The 18,733-nt window shown below is 41.2% G+C and overlaps 1 protein-coding gene across 5 annotated transcripts in view; it reads right to left on the bottom strand.

Annotated features, from left to right (window-relative positions):
• The window catches only part of LOC115469837 (oxidoreductase NAD-binding domain-containing protein 1-like), a 114,150-nt gene that overhangs the window by 90,787 nt on the left and 4,630 nt on the right, over window positions 1–18,733 (bottom strand). For all 5 annotated transcript variants that reach the window (XM_030202583.1, XM_030202550.1, XM_030202566.1 and 2 more), the window contains exons 2-4: window positions 18,540–18,691; window positions 14,134–14,197; window positions 9,487–9,593 (exon numbers count right to left, since the gene is read on the bottom strand). In XM_030202583.1, coding sequence (XP_030058443.1) covers window positions 9,487–9,593; window positions 14,134–14,197; window positions 18,540–18,664 — 296 coding nt within the window. In that variant the 5' untranslated portion in view covers window positions 18,665–18,691. The remainder of the gene's footprint in view (window positions 1–9,486; window positions 9,594–14,133; window positions 14,198–18,539; window positions 18,692–18,733) is intronic.

Below are 18,733 nucleotides of genomic sequence, written 5' to 3'. Positions count from 1 at the left end.
AAGTGGCATGGCCCATTCATATTAGAGCTCACCAGCAACTCTCACCAGAGAAGTGGTATGACTCACTTAAGGTTTCATATATATTCCATCAACTGAGCTCACCAGCAACTCTCGGCAGAGAAGTGGTATGACTCACTTAAGGTTTCATATATATTCCATCAACTGAGCTCACCAGCAACTCTCGGCAGAGAAGTGGTATGACATATTTAAGGCTTTATATATATTCCAGCAACTGAACTCACCAGCAACTCTCACCAGAGAAGTGGTATGACATATTTAAGGCTTTATATATATTCCAGCAACTGAACTCACCAGCAACTCTCACCAGAGAAGTGGTATGACATATTTAAGGCTTTATATATATTCCAGCAACTGAACTCACCAGCAACTCTCACCAGAGAAGTGGTATGACATATTTAAGGCTTTATATATATTCCAGCAACTGAACTCACCAGCAACTCTCACCAGAGAAGTGGTATGACATATTTAAGGCTTTATATATATTCCAGCAACTGAACTCACCAGCAACTCTCACCAGAGAAGTGGTATGACATATTTAAGGCTTTATATATATTCCAGCAACTGAACTCACCAGCAACTCTCACCAGAGAAGTGGTATGACCCATTAAGGTTTTATATATATTCCAGCAACCGAGCTCACCAGCAACCACCAAAGAAGTGGTATGGACCACGCAAAGTCTTTTTTTTTTTAAACATTCCACGTGTGGTAAAGGAACGAATACACTTCCAAACTTAATAAAAGAATCTAAAGAGTTGACAGAACATGGGAGGGGCCTGGTCAGGAGGAACTAAAGGAAAGCAAATTAGCAGGTAAGATCTAATTTCTCCTTCCTTAGCATCCCTCCGGACCGGACCAGGATTGGACTGTTGGGAAGTACCAAAGCAGTAATCTTACGGGAGGGACAGACATTGAGAATGTGGTAGAGTCCTTGAAGACACCCAAACTAGGATGAATACGAAGCCAAAGCTTGACGATCCAAGAACCGCCAATAAACTAAATAGAATGACTACAAAGCAAAAAAGCTGAAGCTGAAAAGTCCAAGCGACGCTGAACATTGTCCCCTACCGCATCAGTGCAGCGCAAAGGACAGAGAGACTCGAGAAAAAACGACTGAAAGAAGGATGACAAAGGTAGAAGCAGAGCCGCCTGGCAACAAAAAACTGCAATGAATCTACCTCAGCTGAGAAAGTGGAAACCGAGATCCTGAAGTACAATACTCCAGATATCGTAGACTATTGCTGACCTAGCAACAGATTGGTAGTATGTAAAGCCTGTCAGTGAGAAAGTACCTGATCACTAGAAGCTAAATAGGTAAAAACAAGAATGCAGTTAAATACTATGCAGAAGAAGAAGGTACCTAAATCCTTGCTGCAAACTAGACTGAAGGTCCAAATAAACTGACAGCCGCTGCAGTTACCCAACATGAAAAAAAAAACATATCTCAGAGCGCAATTCAACTGAGAGAGAAAGAATCATCTGTAGCTGTTGCCTCTGCAAGCCAATCACCTGAGACTCTTGTTGTAGACCCCAATTAGTGAAAACGGGAATAAATCAACAGTAGACACTTGTTAGTACCTTTTATCTGTTAGAAACATATAGAAGTCCATAAAACACTACACAGTTCCAGGAACAACATGTATAGAATGTTTGTACGTTTAGGAATCTAGCCAGGTGCTCATGGTCTGGATTGGCTGTGGACAGAAAGGTGGGCTCAATAGGACCTTTGAGCTTTTCCCAGTGTGGAATTACATATGTACTTATGTAGTAGAACTATAAATATACATATATATTTTCACAGATGCAGCCATCAAAAAACTGGTCACTGTGTATATGCTCCCGGCATACCTGCAGGAAGAATGATCAATCTCAACCACCAGACCACTAGTGAGAATACAGAGGCCAACTGAGCGGAGGGATTCCATCAGAGATAAATATCTGGATACGAGAGGGCATCTATCTCTGCCGCTGACAAGTCTTTTTAGCAAGAGAGTAAGCGAGGCACATGGAAGGTCAGAGCGAAAAGAAATAGTTGTAGAACTGGGACCTCCCCTTAAGGTACTATCCACTGAGAACTCTTTTTTTTTTTTTTTTTTCCTTCAATGGTCACGAAATTGACAGAGTGAAAAGCTGCCCAAAAAAGACTACCGAGACTCCAAAGCGAATGAAGAAAAAATTCCTTCTTGGGAGCTAGAAAGTAAAATTTTACTCTGCAAAATAGAGCAAGGTAATGGCCGAAGGCCCAAGAACATCCAGAGAAAACAGAAAGTGGGACGCTTGTAGAGAAGACAAAAACAGTCTGCGCCAACTTGACTAAACAATGAGAGAAAAAATAGAAACATGCTATGAAATCTAATGAGATCACACAAGAGCTCAAAAGAGAGCTCAAATGAGAGACCTGGCTACATGCACCCCATAACCTAGGGTGTGCCCGAAATGCACCACCCGTTGCTTGACCTGACAACTCTGCCAATAAGACTGTCTGTAATGAACCAGACATCTATGGAAAGGATGAAACGACGAGACGTAGTTTCATGAGCGCCGCTGCTACTACGACCATAACTTAAGAAAAAAGTGCGCGGAGCCGACGCGAGACCGAAGAGCAGGGCAAGAAAACTGGTAATGAGGACCTTATCATCCTCGTATCACGGACATTACTCCTCCTATACTGAGATGTACTAAGATGTACCGACCCACATCCATAAGAAATGAATGTGGTACTTGCAACCTGGATTGACCACAACTGAGGACAGGATGCTGGGCTTAATGGACTCTTAGACTTTCCCCGTATGACCATACTCATATACTAATAGCAAAAATGCACAGGAAGTGAAAGAATCCCCTTCCAATTGAAAGGAAGGTCTGGAATGAGGACATATAGAATGAAAGTGAAAGGATCACCATATGTTGAGCGTGGACTGAGACACAATGGCCTTTAATTTTACCGGATCTCCCCAAACCTCGTATCATGTCATGCCTCCTTCCTCACTGAGATGTACAGAGATGAACAGACGCAAACTCACGAGATATGAATGTGGTATTTGCAATCTGGATTGACCCCATCTGAAAACAGGATGGGGACTCTTGGCCTTTCCCATTATGGCAACACTTATGCCCTTATGGCAAAAAATGCACAGAAAATGAGTGAATCTCCTTCCAAGAGAAAAAAAACTCTGGAGAGAGGAAGAATAAAATGAAAATGAAAAGGAATAGACTTGGAAAATACCTATTACGGAAAAGGTGGTGAATTTGTGCCACAGGAGACAAGGCTGTACCTGACGTCAAGAAAGCTTGAAACAAGACCCTAAAATCTGTAAGGAAGAGAAAGGGATAGCAGATGTTATGGATGGTCATACTGGACAAAACCAGAATGTTTACCATGTGCCCAGGCTGAATAGATAGAGGAAACAAAAATACAAGTAGATGGCATGAGGACCTCCCACTATCCTTAAGTGGGAGAAAATGCAAATTGACCTGATAACTTTACTCCCTAAGTGGACATATATCTTGTAAGTCCTAGAAGAAAACTAAGATAACACATGAGAAACTCCAAGACAGTTGGAAAGTAGAGAAGACGTGAATAAAACATGCCTTCTAAAGCAGCTGAGAAAACTGGGTCCTCGGTAGACAGGACTTAGTCTCCTAGAATATGAGAACCATCTGAACCATGTAGCCTATGCAACTGTCATCTGCTATGCCAAAGAGAACGCATAGCCATGAAAGAAAATTGCTGAAAGTAAGACCTTATGTCCAAAATTGCAAAGTACGCAACAATTGAGTATCAGACAATGTATTTCATTGCACATGGCATCTGAACCATACAGCCTACGCTCTAGAGAACGTTTGTTAAGATCTTAAAACACTGTATAAGAACATAGCCACGGAGGAAAATTTCCTGAAAGGAATTAAGATCTTATGTCCAGCATTGTAAAGTACCAAACAATGGCACCTGAACCAGATAGCCTATGCCATAGAAAATGTTTGTTAAGTTCTTAAAACACTGTATAACATCATAGCCATAAAGGGAAATGCTTGAAAGGAACTAAGATATTATGGCCAGATTTGTAAAGTACTAATCAATTGACTATTAGACAATGTAGTCCTATTCACCAGGAAATGAGAAAGACACAGAGTGACACACACTGGACCTCCATAAAAACTGCGCTAGACAATAGCAAAGACCTTTCCTCCAAACATCACACACAAGGGAAAGGAATAGGAAATTGGTTATTTTGGAGCTGAGATATAATTTAATTCGCCCCATTGTCTAAAACAGAGAATTCCCGACTGAGCTGCATTTTGAATCAGAGTCTTGCCAAGAACAAAGAAATCGCCAACTGAGCTGCACTTTAATTCACAACATTGCTAGCAACCAAAAAGTCCCTGACGGAGAAAAAACAGAGAGAAAAACAAAATGAGCGCCATTCGCATCGTAACATTTCGTTTTTTTTTTTTTAATAGCTTGAAAAATACATGTAAAAATTAATTGCGGGGAAAATATACTAACAATCGCCCCAACTACCGGAGAAACAATATCTCCTTTCCATTGCACAAACAACCAAACACAGTAAAAGCAGAAAAACGCTGCAGCATCAAGGGAAATTGCAGCTACAGGCAAAACAATGGCGGCCAAGCGCGCCAAAATGAGAAGAATAAAGTTCGGGGGAGAAAACCACTGACCAGACCGACGAAGAAGCAGGAAATCCGTGCCGCTGAAAAACAGATAACCTCCGATGCCGCACAAAACATGGTTTAGCCTCTGGCCCGACAGGAACCGTCAATACAGCTCCCAAGCTATACAGACCTGTCCAAGAGCGAGCACGCGCTTAACAGTTCGCGCCTCTCTTTTTTTTTTTTTTTTTTTACAACTACCGCGGCTAACAACGCCGGATAGCAGAGGAAAAATAATGAAGATAACAAAAAAACATCGATTAAAGTCACAGACGCTGACTTTTCACTTTTTTTTTTTTTTTTTTTTTTTTTTTTTTAAATAGCTCCGCCAGAAAAGAAAATAAAGACTCTTCAAACAGAATAAGACAGAAGAGCTACCTGCTCGTTATAAGCCTGGGGAAAGCAAAAACTACTTCCTTTAAATTCCTTTCATTTGAATTAATTTTTTTAATTTTCTTTTACTTGATTTAATTCTTTAAAAACAGCTGCCTATTAAAAGTGGCTGCCTCTCCCAAAGACGGTACACCTTTCCAGAGAAAGGGACGGCCCTTCCCTGCTAAGCCAGGGAGATGGGGAGGAAGGGGGGTGGACTCGAGACACCCGAGTTTAACACCCCAGAGGCTGTCAAAGAAAGAAAAGAAACCCTGTCAAGCCTCTAATTACGATTCCAGGCACAGAAAAAGTATTATAAATATATCTGTAATATCTTATAGAGAAAAAGAGAGAGAGAGACTAATGGGCTCACTTCCTACCTGCTGGGAGACTGAGAAAATACTGAGGCTAAGGTCACATGGCCAGGGCTCCTATTGGCTCTCTAGAGTCAGAGTTTTTTCTCAGTCTCCACCTGCTGGTAGGCGAGCACAACCCAACAGTCCAATCCTGGTCCTGGGTCCGGAGGGATGCTAAGGAAGGGTACTTGTTTGAGTTTCCAGAGAGTGTTAAAAACACTTGAGATCACTTTAGAGACCTGGTTATCGAGGGAGAGAAATTGGTCAATTATGATTCCAAACATTTTCATAGTAGAATCAAGGTGATAGGTGATGTTAGTGAAATTTTTTAGAGTTCTTGGATGATAAGGATTGGTTACAATTAGGAATTTAGTTTTCTCTGTATTGAGTTTTAATTTGAAGTTGAGCACCCAGAATTCCATCAGCGTTATACCTGGTATGACTGTATGTATTATTTCACCTAATTCCTTGGTAAATGGAATGTATATGGTGACATCATCTGCATATATATATTGAAAGACCAGTTTCTCCAGTAAATTACACAGGGAAATCATCATAATATTGAATAAGATAGGGGATAAAGGAGAACCCTGTGGTACTCCACAGCCAGGGGACCATGATGATGAAATTGTGCCTAATTGTTTAACTTGGTAAGATCTTGGTTTTAGAAACCCATAAAACCAATTTAAAACAGCTCTGCAGATCTCATAATGGTCTAGGATGTTATAAAGAATGTTATGATCAACTGTGTCAAAGGCACTAGACATATCAAATTGGAGTATTAGGATTTATTACCTATGCTTAATTCTTGTCTAAAGTTAGCAAGGAGAGTGGTAAGGACAGTTTCTGTACTATAGGAGGGTCTGAAGCCAGATTGTGAGTTACGTAATATGGAACCGAAGTTGAAGATAATCCATAAATTGGTGGGCAACCAGCCCTCCCATTACTTTTACTAGAAAAGGAATTGAGGCTACTGGTCTGTAATTAGAGACTTAACTTTGGCTGATCTGGATGTTTTTCAGTATAGGGGTAAAAATAATGTTACCATTTTGAGAAGGGAATAAACCCTAGATAGCACTGAAGTGAGATTTGAGTGTAAGTAACATACAAATTGAGTAGGAGCTGTTTTAAGGAGATAACTGGGACATGTATCCAGTATGCATTGTGATTTAGTGTATTTGTGTAGAAGGTGTTTGACCTGATCAACAGTGAATGGATGAAATACAGACCAGATTCTGTCTGCTTTTGAGCATAAAGATGATTGGCCATGTAGATTGAGGAAATGATGAATTGGTGTTGAGGAGTTACTCAGTTCTTGTCTAATTTTAGTTATTTTCTGCTCAAATTAGTTTGCCAATTGGTCCGCTTGTGGTAGTTATAGGTTGATTATTCAATAAGTTATTGACTAAAGTGTATAGTTTTCTTGGATTAATTGTATCTTCATCTTTAAGTTTAGAATAGTAAGTGGTTTCTGCATTAATAATCATGTGTTTGTATTCTAGGTTTTTTCCACTTGAACAATTGCTCAGAGGTTTTATTCTTGATCCAAATTCTTTCTTGCCGCCGTCATTTAATTTTCATTTGTAGAAGATCATCATTAAACCAAGATAACTTTTTATTATGTCTAGATTTGGTTGTCCGGTGCTAGCTCATCAAGGACTATTTTGCAAGTGTCATTACATTCATTTCAGTGAATTAATCCCCCTCAAAGTGTGTGGAAATATTCCCATCAACCTTTCTGCTTGACCCCATTTGTATGTAAGAAGTCGTGAGACCCATCCTACTCCTGCAAAAATGTAACAAGTTCAGCACTTCCTGGGCAGCTCCATTACAGCAAGCAGACTGACAGTTTACCTTAGAAAGAATAAACCTGCTTGTATTTTTTTTTTTTAAGTACTTCAACCAGATTTTCTCTCTCTCCTTACTCTCATCAAAAGGGGTTTTTATAAAAAAAAAATATATATATATATATATATATATATATACACACACACACATATGTAAGTGCACTCCATTACTAGTAACCCACGGTGTCATACATTTTATCAGATCTAAACCTACTAAAGAAGAGCACAGTAAGATGAGGAGACCTGCTTCCAACATTCCTCACTCAGGGCCAGATGCACTAGACAATCGTTAGAGCCCTTCCCTTACACGCTGTGATTGGCTCAGAGACTTCCAGGTCTCTCAGCTGAGTGAAGCACTGCAAAAAAAGACGTTTTTATTATTGCAGGGGTGGGGGGGATGACGGCCAAAATGGACTTTTTTTTGGATGGGTGCCCATTTTGGCCATCATTTCCCCCCCCCCCCCCCCCCCCCCGGCAATAATAAAAATATATCTTTTTTGGCAGTGCTTCACTCAGCTGAATCACAATGGGTTTAGCCAAGCTAAATGCGCTGTGATTGGCTCAGAGACTTCCAGATCTCTCAGCTGAGTGAAGCACTGCCAAAAAAGACTTTTTTATTATTGCGGGGGGGGGGGGGGGGGGGTGATGAGCAGGGAAACCTCTTCTTCTTCAGGGTTCAGCAGCAGGGTTAAATACTGCAGGGGGGAATGACGGCCAAAATGTTCCCCGATTTTTTTTTTGTTACTTTGGCCCAAGTTTTATCCCGCGCAGCCCCAATGAGAGGTACAGACCTCTCGTTAGATTTTCCAGCGTTAACGCAATTGGAAAAGGTTAGTGCATCTCATTACAGTAGGGTTTCTACACAATTTGCTCATCTGCATTCCGTTTTCATTAGCTGCTATCGTCGTCGGAAAAGAAGTCTTCAGTGCATGTCAGGGTTTACTTGCTCGTTAAGTTTAGTGCATCTGGCCCTCACTGCTGAAAAGGTGGTAGAGAAACCCGCTCTATAAATAAGTTTCCAACAGGACATGGTTTGTATGTTTAAAAAAACAGACTGGCACTTATTCCCACTGCAGCTCCTTGTGACTCTGGGCAAGTCACTTAACCCTCCACTGCCCCAGGTACAGATAAGTACCAGTATATACTATGTAAACCACTTTGACTATAGTTGCAAAAACCACAGAAAGGCAGTATATGAAGTCTCATTCCCTTTATCGGGTCCATCCATGAAGCAGTTTTAATGAGACATGTTTATGTGCTAGAGACAGGCTACCAGTTGAAATGTACCTTTTCTTGATCTATTTAGCAACCTCACTCTAATCTGTGTGCTATAGGGGAAGGATCGTAGCCATATGCAAACTACTGAACTTACTGTGTGAAAAGGGATCACTAGCTGAGATCAAACTGTACTTATAAAATAAGTATAGCTGCTAAAAGTAAATGATTAGAGTATGTTTCAAGGAAGGCACAAACTGTGCCGGCGTAACAGAAGTGTTTTTGATGGTCACACAAATGCCTCATCCTAATACCTAGAGAAGGCAAGTAAAGTGGCCTTTGGAAATCTGTATGAGGTTCAAGGAGTTGATATAGAGAGGCACAGAGATTTTCCCTCAATCTGTACTTGAGAGGAGAGTGAGGGGTTTCCCCTTAGTGCAGGAACAATTGCAGGTACAAAGACTTGGCCAAAAAAGGGTTGAGGTCCCAAGAGAGAATACAGAGTGATTTCTCTGCTCTGTGAATTTTGTGAAACCTATCAGGATCGTATAGGTCACAGAGGACTGGAAAATCCAAAGAGTTAAATTTCAGAATTTTCCTGGGAAGAAGGGAAATCTCACCCGCTAAAACCCTTCTACGTCAGGTAGAGGCAGAGACGCCCAGGACCAAAGGATTGGTCTCACGATATCTTCAGTTTTAGAGGTTGGTGGGGGAATAAACTAGAGAGATATTGTTACCACAGTTGTAAATGATGGTTCATGGCACTTCAGATCTCCTGGTTAATGAGATACCACATGCAAAGAGAACGGATCTGCTATATTTAAACTACTTTGGCCCTTTGGCTTTTTATAGTAAAGGTGTTATAAAACTGCAATAAATAATATAAATGCATAATGGGATCGTTGGAATGTGTCAATGTGGTCTCTCTCATAACTTGATCACCATAAAATAATGTACAGATGCTGATGGCCCACAGAAGGCCACAAAAAAATTAAAATCAGCTTACCACTGCCCTGCTTTAAAGGTAAAATCACTATTTGCAACCGTCAAGCACACATTCTTCACTGTTTCTGACTCCATGTTGACCTCGTATACTTTGGCTGGAGAAATAATCTAGAGCAAAAGCAAAAGGATCTGTGTTACTGCTCTGCCATGTCACAAGTATGGAAAAAACATAAGGTGCATACTCATAATTTTGCAAAATTGCTTCCAGTAGCCATGCACTAATTTTAGTCCAGTTGTGGGTGATAAGCTTTTAAGAGTCTTCCTTTCTTTAATATAAGTCTTAAAGACTTGTCAAAGATATATTGAATGGTCCAATAAGTTACCTACAACTTGGCTGTTGACCATTACTTCCACATTTTTATTTTAGATATTTAAAATTTGGATTCCTATTAATTGTTCTGTTCGACTGCAAACACAATACAGTAGAAACAAACATGCTGCAGTGAACAGAGCGAGAGTCCACCTGTTCAATTTATTTTTAAAAACCTAACTGATCCACTCACTGAAGTAAATCTGAGGTAATAACTAACTGTAGTCTGCTGTACTGTCCTTGGCCTGATTCACAAGCAGATCACACAGACTAGCTAGTAACAGTATTAAAGAGGAATATTACGCCAGTCTGCTGCTACCATGGCACTTTGTGATCGGTTCTTTTCCTAGCATGTGGATCAAATGCAAATGAATGATTAAACAATTTTTTTAATCTATTTAATTAATGTTTCAAGGCATTAAGGATTTTTTTTTTACATTAATAGTATGTCCATAAGTGTCTCTGTGTGCACAAGCAAATTTTCAAAACAAAAGGAGCACATACTTCCACTTTGAAAATCAGTTCAGGAATGTGAATGCATATATTTACACCTATTTTTTGGCACACACAAATTTTCTCAGTTACTTTAAATGAAAACCCATGCATTTTATAAAAGTATATACACTAACCTCTCTCCCAACTCAGTTCCCAGGAATGCCTCTGTTCAATTCAGGTAAGCTTATGCACATATGAGTTATATACCTACACAGTGAGGGCAATTTATAAAAGCCAATCTGTGTGCATAAAACACTGTTTTACCTGCAGAAATGCCTTTTAAAATTGCCCTCTAAAACCCCAGATTAAGTCTGAGGAAATCTATAAAGAAAAAGCATATACATTTTGAAATGATCTTCCTCCCCCCATCCCTCCTGGCAGCCACATCCAGCCTGTAATGTCGGGCGAAAGAGAGCTTAGAAGCCCATGTTGCAGCACTGCAAATCTCATGAAGAGATAGTGCTCCAGTTTCCGCCCAGGAAGAGGAAATCGCTCTTGTGGAATGTGCCTTAAAGGCTTCAGGCGGAGCCCGGACAGACAGCAGATATGCTGAAAAGATAGCTTCTTTGAGCCAACGGGCAATAGTGGCTTTAGATGCTGAAGACCCTCTGCGAGGACCTGCAAACAGCACAAAAAGATGATCAGAGGTCCTGAAAGAATTTGTAATTCGCAGATACTGCAACAGAGTCCTGCGCACATCCAAAAGGCGCAACTGCCCAAATGAATCTGGAAACTCCTCCTCAACAAAGGAGGGAAGAAAAACAGGCTGGTTTAGGTGAAACGCTGAAACCACCTTAGGCATGAAGGAAGGCACAGTCCGAACCATGACCCCTGACTCTGAGAATTGCAGAAAAGGGTCTCTACAGGACAGCGCCTGGAGCTCTGACACCCATCTCGCCGAGGTAATGGCCACTAAAAAGACGGCCTTCAGTGTCAAATCTTTCTCTGAAGCACGCCGAAGCGGTTCAAAGGGAGCCCCCTGAAGGGCCTTCAATACTAACCCCAGGTTCCAAGCTGGACAAGGTGCCCGCACGGGAGGACGGAGCCGAAGCACCCCTCTAAGAAACCGTGCCACATCTGGATGAGCAGCTAAGGACACGCCTTCAACCTTGCCATCTTCCCTCTCCCTCAAACTTCCCTATGAATTCTTTTACACAAACACCTTCAAACTGGGCATGCTCCCTTCAATACAAATCTTTCCATAGTCCACATCTAATTGCCCCTCCATTCATAACCTATCATCCTTCATTAGCCACTCGTCCACTTCATGTATCACTCTCTGTCACGTCATACTGGAGGGCGGCTGAGGTTTTACAAGACTGCAATATAGTTCTCCTAACAGGATATTATTTGGTGGCTCTCCCTCAGCTCATCTGGATTCAAAGTGGCCCCGACTTAAAAATTAGTGAAGACCACTAGTATAGTATGTTCTATGCTCTCCAAGGCCTGTGTCCACATGAAATTAAGGAATGATCAATGTAGCTGTTAACTCTATAACAAGAATACCCCCAACAGTTAACAGAGGTACTGCAACACCTTACCACAGTTTAGTAAATGGGGCCCTAAGGGCTAGGTTTATTGAAATGAAGAACTGTGTTTAACATGTGCTAACCTGTGTTATTTACCACTGGTCCCAGTTCATGCAATGCACCCTATTTATTTTAACAACGTGTTAAGCAGTGTTAGTGTGCTCTTTAGTGCATCTAGCTGTATGTTTTTATTTGCTAGAAACAAGTGAACACAGTCTCTCTTGTGGGATAAAAAAATACATACATTCTGTTCAGCTGGACAATAACTGAGGCCCCAAATCTATCATAATGGTGTAGATCTATGGTGCCATATCTAAAAATCAAAGAAATGTGTTTCTGGCCTGTTCCTTCTTATTTCTTCTTCCAGATTAAACAAAACCAAAGCCATGAGCCTTCACTTCCTACTAACTGAGGAATTATTTTCCCTATTTGAAGTAGATCCCACACTCTTCCTAGTCAAGTTATTGCAACATCAACCCTAAGGCCAAGAGCCATCATGAGCTTTAAATCCAGCATGGCAAATGAAACATCAGTTCCACTGACTCAGATGTGGTAAGACCCGGGCAGCCACAACAATCAAGACACCAGCTACAGAAGCCTGACAACAAGTGAGGATCAACCATCAAATTGAAATTACCTTTCAATACAAGCCCAACTGGAGGTTGAGAGCTCATCAGAAAAAAAAAGTAGGACTTGTATGTTTGGGGAATAGATATTAAAATTCCTGTCTTCAAGATATTAACTCTGACCCACATATATCACCCTTGTCTACCTTTGCTTGTTTCTAATACTTGTGGAGGCCTAGAAAACATGAGCATTACTCCTTCTTTACAGGACTCATGTCTATTTTATGAAACAGATCATCAGGGAGTAATCTTTATGTTGCGTCTCTCAACTGAAGATGAGTTTCCTGTTCAAAAAAACACATCTGCTTTCACAGCTTGTCTTCTCTTTCAACACGAGACATCTCCTTCTGAGGGGTGTTAACAAGCCTAAATGTCAAGGAGTTAATTTTAATAGATATAAATCTGCACCTATTAATCCTGATAAAGCTCTCCAGCTCTTCCTATCCTGTGTACTACTCCCTCCAATCACGCCTACATACACCTCATTCTCCCTCTTTAGTGTTTCTGTAGTACGTCCCTCCACCACGTATCACCTGCCTACAACATCTCACAAGCCCACCACTCTTGAGGATTGAAAATACTGACCTCAAGGTCCACCATTACTTCCCATCAGTGACAACACTGTTAGTACCCAGTTCCTCCCCTCATGTTATAACGAAACAATCCCCAGTCTCAAATGCCATCACAAGCTGCTGTGTCCCCGTGACATTTACCGTTCCTCCTTGCAAAAAAAGGTCCCATCACACAGATTCACCCACATAGCAGAAAGGAAGCCCAAGACAGAAAACACACCCAACCAAAGAGAGAAACAAGGAAGGGGAGAAAGTTCCTTCTACAGAAGGGAAGACACATGCTCCACATGGCACAGGTCTGTACTGTGCCTTGTGCCATATCACAGTAACATTTCTCGGACAGAGGCCTTGGACCAGAACATCTCCAGAAACCTGGACACACACACAGGCTTGAGGAAAAATACTTTTCTGACAGGCCACCTAATTCACCCATTCAATGCACATGTAACACCAATTTCAAAAGGAAAAAATATATGCATACTTTTGCTTTGAAAAGTAACCCACTTTTATACAGGTACCCGATAATTTGATAAATTATTCATGAACTTCTATGTTGTTCAGTGTCCTGTAGTAATTCTCTTATATGGGGCATTGCTGTCCCACTGCACGTGTTTTGCTGTTGCAGACTGTGGTTCTGCAGGACTGATGTGCTGTTTCCTTTACAATTAATGCTTATTATTTTAGTAATTGTGACTGTACACTGCCTTGATGCTGGCTTCAAAAGGGGTCAATCAAATCAAAGAAAAACTAACCATGCCCAGATTTGGGCAAGTTTATGCGAATATAGACTGTACACAGATAAGTTTATGTGCCTATTTCTATGCATAAAACACTTTATATACCTAAATATTTTAACTTTTTTTTACTCAATTTTCACAAATACAAGGACACCCTTGAACAGGAACAATAAATTACAACATGCAAACAAAATTAAACATTAAAGATAAAGAAAAATGCATTGTAATTGTCCTCTAAATGTTATTGTGTAAGGACAGGGGACTCCATTCTCCCCCCCCCCCCCCACCCCCCCAACAGCATCTCCAGCCACAGACTGCCTGAGGATTACAAATAATTTCACACAGTAAGAAAAATGTTGCAAAGCAGAAAGATACCAACCTCCTGGCGAAAATTACTTGCTGTCCTCTCCAAGTGATCCATTTTCCTACTTGAACTCATTGTCCTATCTCAAACAAATACGGATGAAAGGTTACTATGGCTGAATATTAAGAGTTTTAAACAAGACAGGTCAAGAGGTCATCATGCATACTTCTAAACAATGAAAACATTCCCTTATAGAATTATTATATCTTAGATCAGAGGTTGCCAAACTTTTTCAGTTCACAGCACCCTTAGTGTCCGAGTAATTTTTCATGGCACAACCCCCCCCCCCCCCCCCATTTCCCTGTCTCTCCATATTTCCCTTTTCCTGTCCCAATGTTCCTCCCTGCCCAGCATCTTTTCTTTTCTCTTCGTCTCTCCCCATATTCAGCTTCTCCCTTCTTTTTTCCCTTCTTCCCGAACTATCCTGCCCTGCCCACCCTACCCCACTTGAATGCCACGTCTCTTCCTCTCTCTTCCAGGCCTGCCCCCCCCCCCCCCCAACAGTCTGACTTCTCTCCCATTCAACCTTCCTCCTCCAATCAAGTCTCTCGTCCCCCTACATTTCTCCCTCTCGCCAACTCTCCTCCGTAGCCCCAGGCGATAATTAAGAAAGTTTTCCATCAGCGTCGGTGCCTCTTCTCAGGCACGTCCCGCCTATGCGGATAACAGGAACTTGCATCAAAGCAGGCAGGACACACCAGAGAAGAGGGCAGGCTCCGACGCTGGCAGAAAACTGTCTCAATCACTGCTACCAGAGAGGTACAGAGGTCTGGGTCTACGGAGGAGAGCCGGCGGAAGGGAGAAGGAGAGATGCAGGACTCACAGGGCAGAGGAGAGGGAAAAGAAAATGAGACATAATGAAGGAGCAGTAGCAGTTCGGGAGGCGGCGGGAGGTCAGGATTTGCCGCAGCACCCCTGAGAGTTTGCTGCAACGCACAGGGTGCCACGGCGCACAGTTTGGGAACCGCTGTCTTAGATGACAATTATACAAATAACTATTTCTTATCTTTAAAAGGTGTTTTATGTAGACAGCAGACCTGATCAGGAATCCAAATGGGTTACTTCATCGCATGTCACCAGGACAGAACAGCTCTCCTAGAGCTCAGAAATAAGTGTAAAAGTTCTGCGCATGTGTGGTCTTTCCATGCTCTGCTGTCTCCTCATTAAGTTCCATAAGCTCAAGAAGAAATTCAACTGTCAGGACGGCTAGAGGGATTGAATGCCTAATCAATCCTGCTTTCTATGGAAAACACATGTTACAGGTGAGAAAGGATGCTTTTTCTATCAAAAAGCAGGATTGACTCAGACACACAAGTGGGTGATTTCCAACTCAGGGCTGCTCATCTTGTTAGGAATTGTCCATTGTTTGGAAGCAGCCCTACTAAAAAAAAAATGCAAAACTTACACAGTCACAAACACAGATTGGCCAGCACAACTTAATCAAATATACTGATTGTGGCCTAGTCCAAACAGTAGTGTGAAGGAAAAGTATGAAGCTAGGCCCAAGCCGTTGCTGTGCACATGGTGTCCAACAAAGAAGACTTCAACAAAGTCATGGTAGTGGCATTGGCTTTGATTTGAGATATTGCTTTACTGGTTAGAGGAATTTGCTTGTTTGTTTGTAACAGAACGTGCTGGCAAATTTGCCAAAATTCATTTGGCTACTGAAATGCTGAGTCTGCTAGGGTTGAAGGGGATAAACAGCTACACCGACTTTCTGATGGATTCAGTTCTTTCAAGTAGTAAGCAGGAGCCCTTTTGCAGTCCATAGAGGAAACTCTCACATGGACTGATATGAGGTTTACAGCAAAAAAAAAAAAAAAAATATGCCACTTTATTTCCTTGTTGACATGAAAAGATGCAACTACCTTTGGAAAAAAATTAGATTGAAATACTTGTGTTATGGCGTTGGGTATACAAATTCAGAGGCAGCTAAGGCTTTAATTTTGCTTATAATCTCTGAGGTAACCATTGTTTTAAAAAAAGCATTTTCCAGGTTAACATGCTTGATTGAAGCAGAATCCAATGGCTTAAATGGCAGCTTCATAGGAGTTGTAAGGATGATGTTGAGGCTGCAGGGTACAGGAGGTTTCTGTAATGATGATTTTGAAATAAAGAAACTGTTTCATTAATCAAGGACGCTGGGAAAGAGGGATCTGGAAGCCTAACAGGGGCATGATATGCCAAGATGCACTCTGATAAGAGTATGGCTGCAGTCCAAGGTATTAAAGATGAACAGGTAGATACAGTGCCAGGACGGCAGAAAATGGGTGTGAACATTCATAAAAACAGATGGAAAACCTCTTAATTTAAAAGGCATAGGCACATCTGGTAGATGTTTTCTTGCAGCAACTAATATATCTTGAATAGGCATTGGGAGTCCCAAGGTGGAAACTAAATGCTACATAATTTGCACAACATGAGGGCTAGCAATCTGAGAGTAGGATAAGACAGCCCTTATTCTGGGTTACCAGCATTGAAAATATTTGAATCTCGCACAAAAGCAGAACTGCAGTCTTTTGAGCAAATGCAACCACTTCTGGGGCCAATAAGATGCTATGAGAAACATGGTGCCAAGCTTCTGTTGAAATTTGTGCAGGGTCCTTGCTATGAGCAAGAAAGGGAATAACAGTAGAGAGGTAACTCTGCATTTTCATTGGTGGTGAAAAAGATCTATTTCACGTTCTCTAAAGCTAAAAGATGTTGTGCAGGGTTTTCCAGTTCAGAGACCACTTGTGGGGGGTTAAAGAACTCTGAACTTGTTGGCCAACTGGTTCTGAATGCTGGGGAAATAAGTGACTTAGCATATGAATTAGCCCATTTAGATTTTTAAATCAGGCCACTTTGGGGTTGCTCTAGATGTAAACAGCAGGAAGGCATGTAAATGGCCTTATAGAATACCAACTAGCAGAAAAGTATGCACCATGATTTGACTGCACATAATTTGCTGGTAGGCAGGCGCATTTGCAGAGCAAACAAGTGTGGATATAAATTACAGAAAACTATCAATTTGGGCACATTCTAGCTCACAACTAGGCATGGGTAATAACAGCAGCTATAGGGCTGGTGTAAGTACATTTTTGGCAGCACTTGAAAGAATTCAGGGTTGTTGTTTTTTTTATTGTTGACACCTAGAAAGTATGCAATTTTGTATCATGTTGTACATCAAATTACGGGCAAAATCCTCTCACATGGAATAATTCCCTGGGGTGTATCTTTTCAATCGAGTTCTATGCTGTGGGAGAGCTGTTTCATCCCAGTTACGTGTGATGACATCACCCACCCGTGTACATGACTCAATCCTACTTGTTGGGGGAACAGGGTTTTTATAAAACTGCTCAGCTACATATACACATACACACTGAGAAGACTGTGTTTACTTATACACATGCTGTGTGTAGACATTCCTGAGGGGGTAGTGTAAGCAAAGAGAAGGAGTAGTTCTTATGTATGCGCATATTTTATAAAATACAAGAATATGTGCACATCTCTCTGAGCAGGTGTAAATTTTGTGTGCTACTGGGGATATTTCATAAAAGCATATTATGCCATTATAAAAATAGGCACCTTTTTGGACTTTACACATAGGTGCCCCATTCTATAAAAAGTACCCTTTAGTCTTTTTCAAACGTTCATCTAATTAAGGACCTCTTATCAAGCCACACTAGCAGTTCCCAGTGCGGTAATGCCAACAAAGCCCATTCACTTTGAATGGGCTTACATAAGTATTGCCATACTGGAAAAGACTGAAGGTCCATCAAGCTCAGAATTCTGTTTCCAACAGTGGGCAATCCAGGTCACAAGTATCTAGCAAGATCCCAAAAGACTACAATACATTTTATGCTGCTTGTCCTAGAAGTGGAGTGGAGGAGTGGCCTAGTGGTTAGGGTTGTGGACTTTGGGCCTGGGGAACTGAGGAACTGAGTTCAATTCCCACTTCAGGCACAGGCAGCTCCCTGTGACTCTGGGCAAGTCACTTAACCCTCCATTGCCCCATGTAAGCCGCATTGAGCCTGCCATGAGTGGGAAAGTGTGGGGTACAAATGTAACAAAAAAATAAGTAAGCAGTGAATTTTCCCCAAGTTTATAATGGTCTATGGACTTTTCCTTCAGGAAGCCATGCAAACCTTTTTAAACCAAACTAAGCTAACTGCTTTCTGTCAGCATTGCTGCACAGCTTGATAAAAGAGGTCCTAAAAAACATTAATACATTTTTTAAAACTAAGAACACTCCCCTCTGATCTCATAACAGTCCCTTTGTCTTAATGGATCAGGTGTAATCACTAATTTAAAACAAAATTCTTTAAAACCATGATAAAAAGACCCTTTTTAATGCACTTTTAGGTCCTACTCTTTCAGAGAGTAATCAGCTTCTGCTTTGACAAATTAATATCTAACATAACTGTAGATCAATAACCCACCTATTAAATATGCAGCGACATAGTGCAGTGGGCCTCCATAGCAATGATAAAGGTTTACCATAGAACGCAGTCCCTCGTAGTAAACAACAGATGTAAGGACTAGCAGAAACTACAGCATGAGCCATGGTGTGCTAGGCAAGAGTCACGATTTCCTGAAAATTCCAGGGAAAAAAGTTTAATAAAACAACCATCCA

This window comes from Microcaecilia unicolor, chromosome 1 (genome assembly GCF_901765095.1).
Source record: "Microcaecilia unicolor chromosome 1, aMicUni1.1, whole genome shotgun sequence".
In the NCBI taxonomy this organism is placed as follows: Eukaryota; Metazoa; Chordata; class Amphibia; order Gymnophiona; family Siphonopidae; genus Microcaecilia; species Microcaecilia unicolor.
This window is presented reverse-complemented; position numbering and strand designations above follow the sequence as displayed.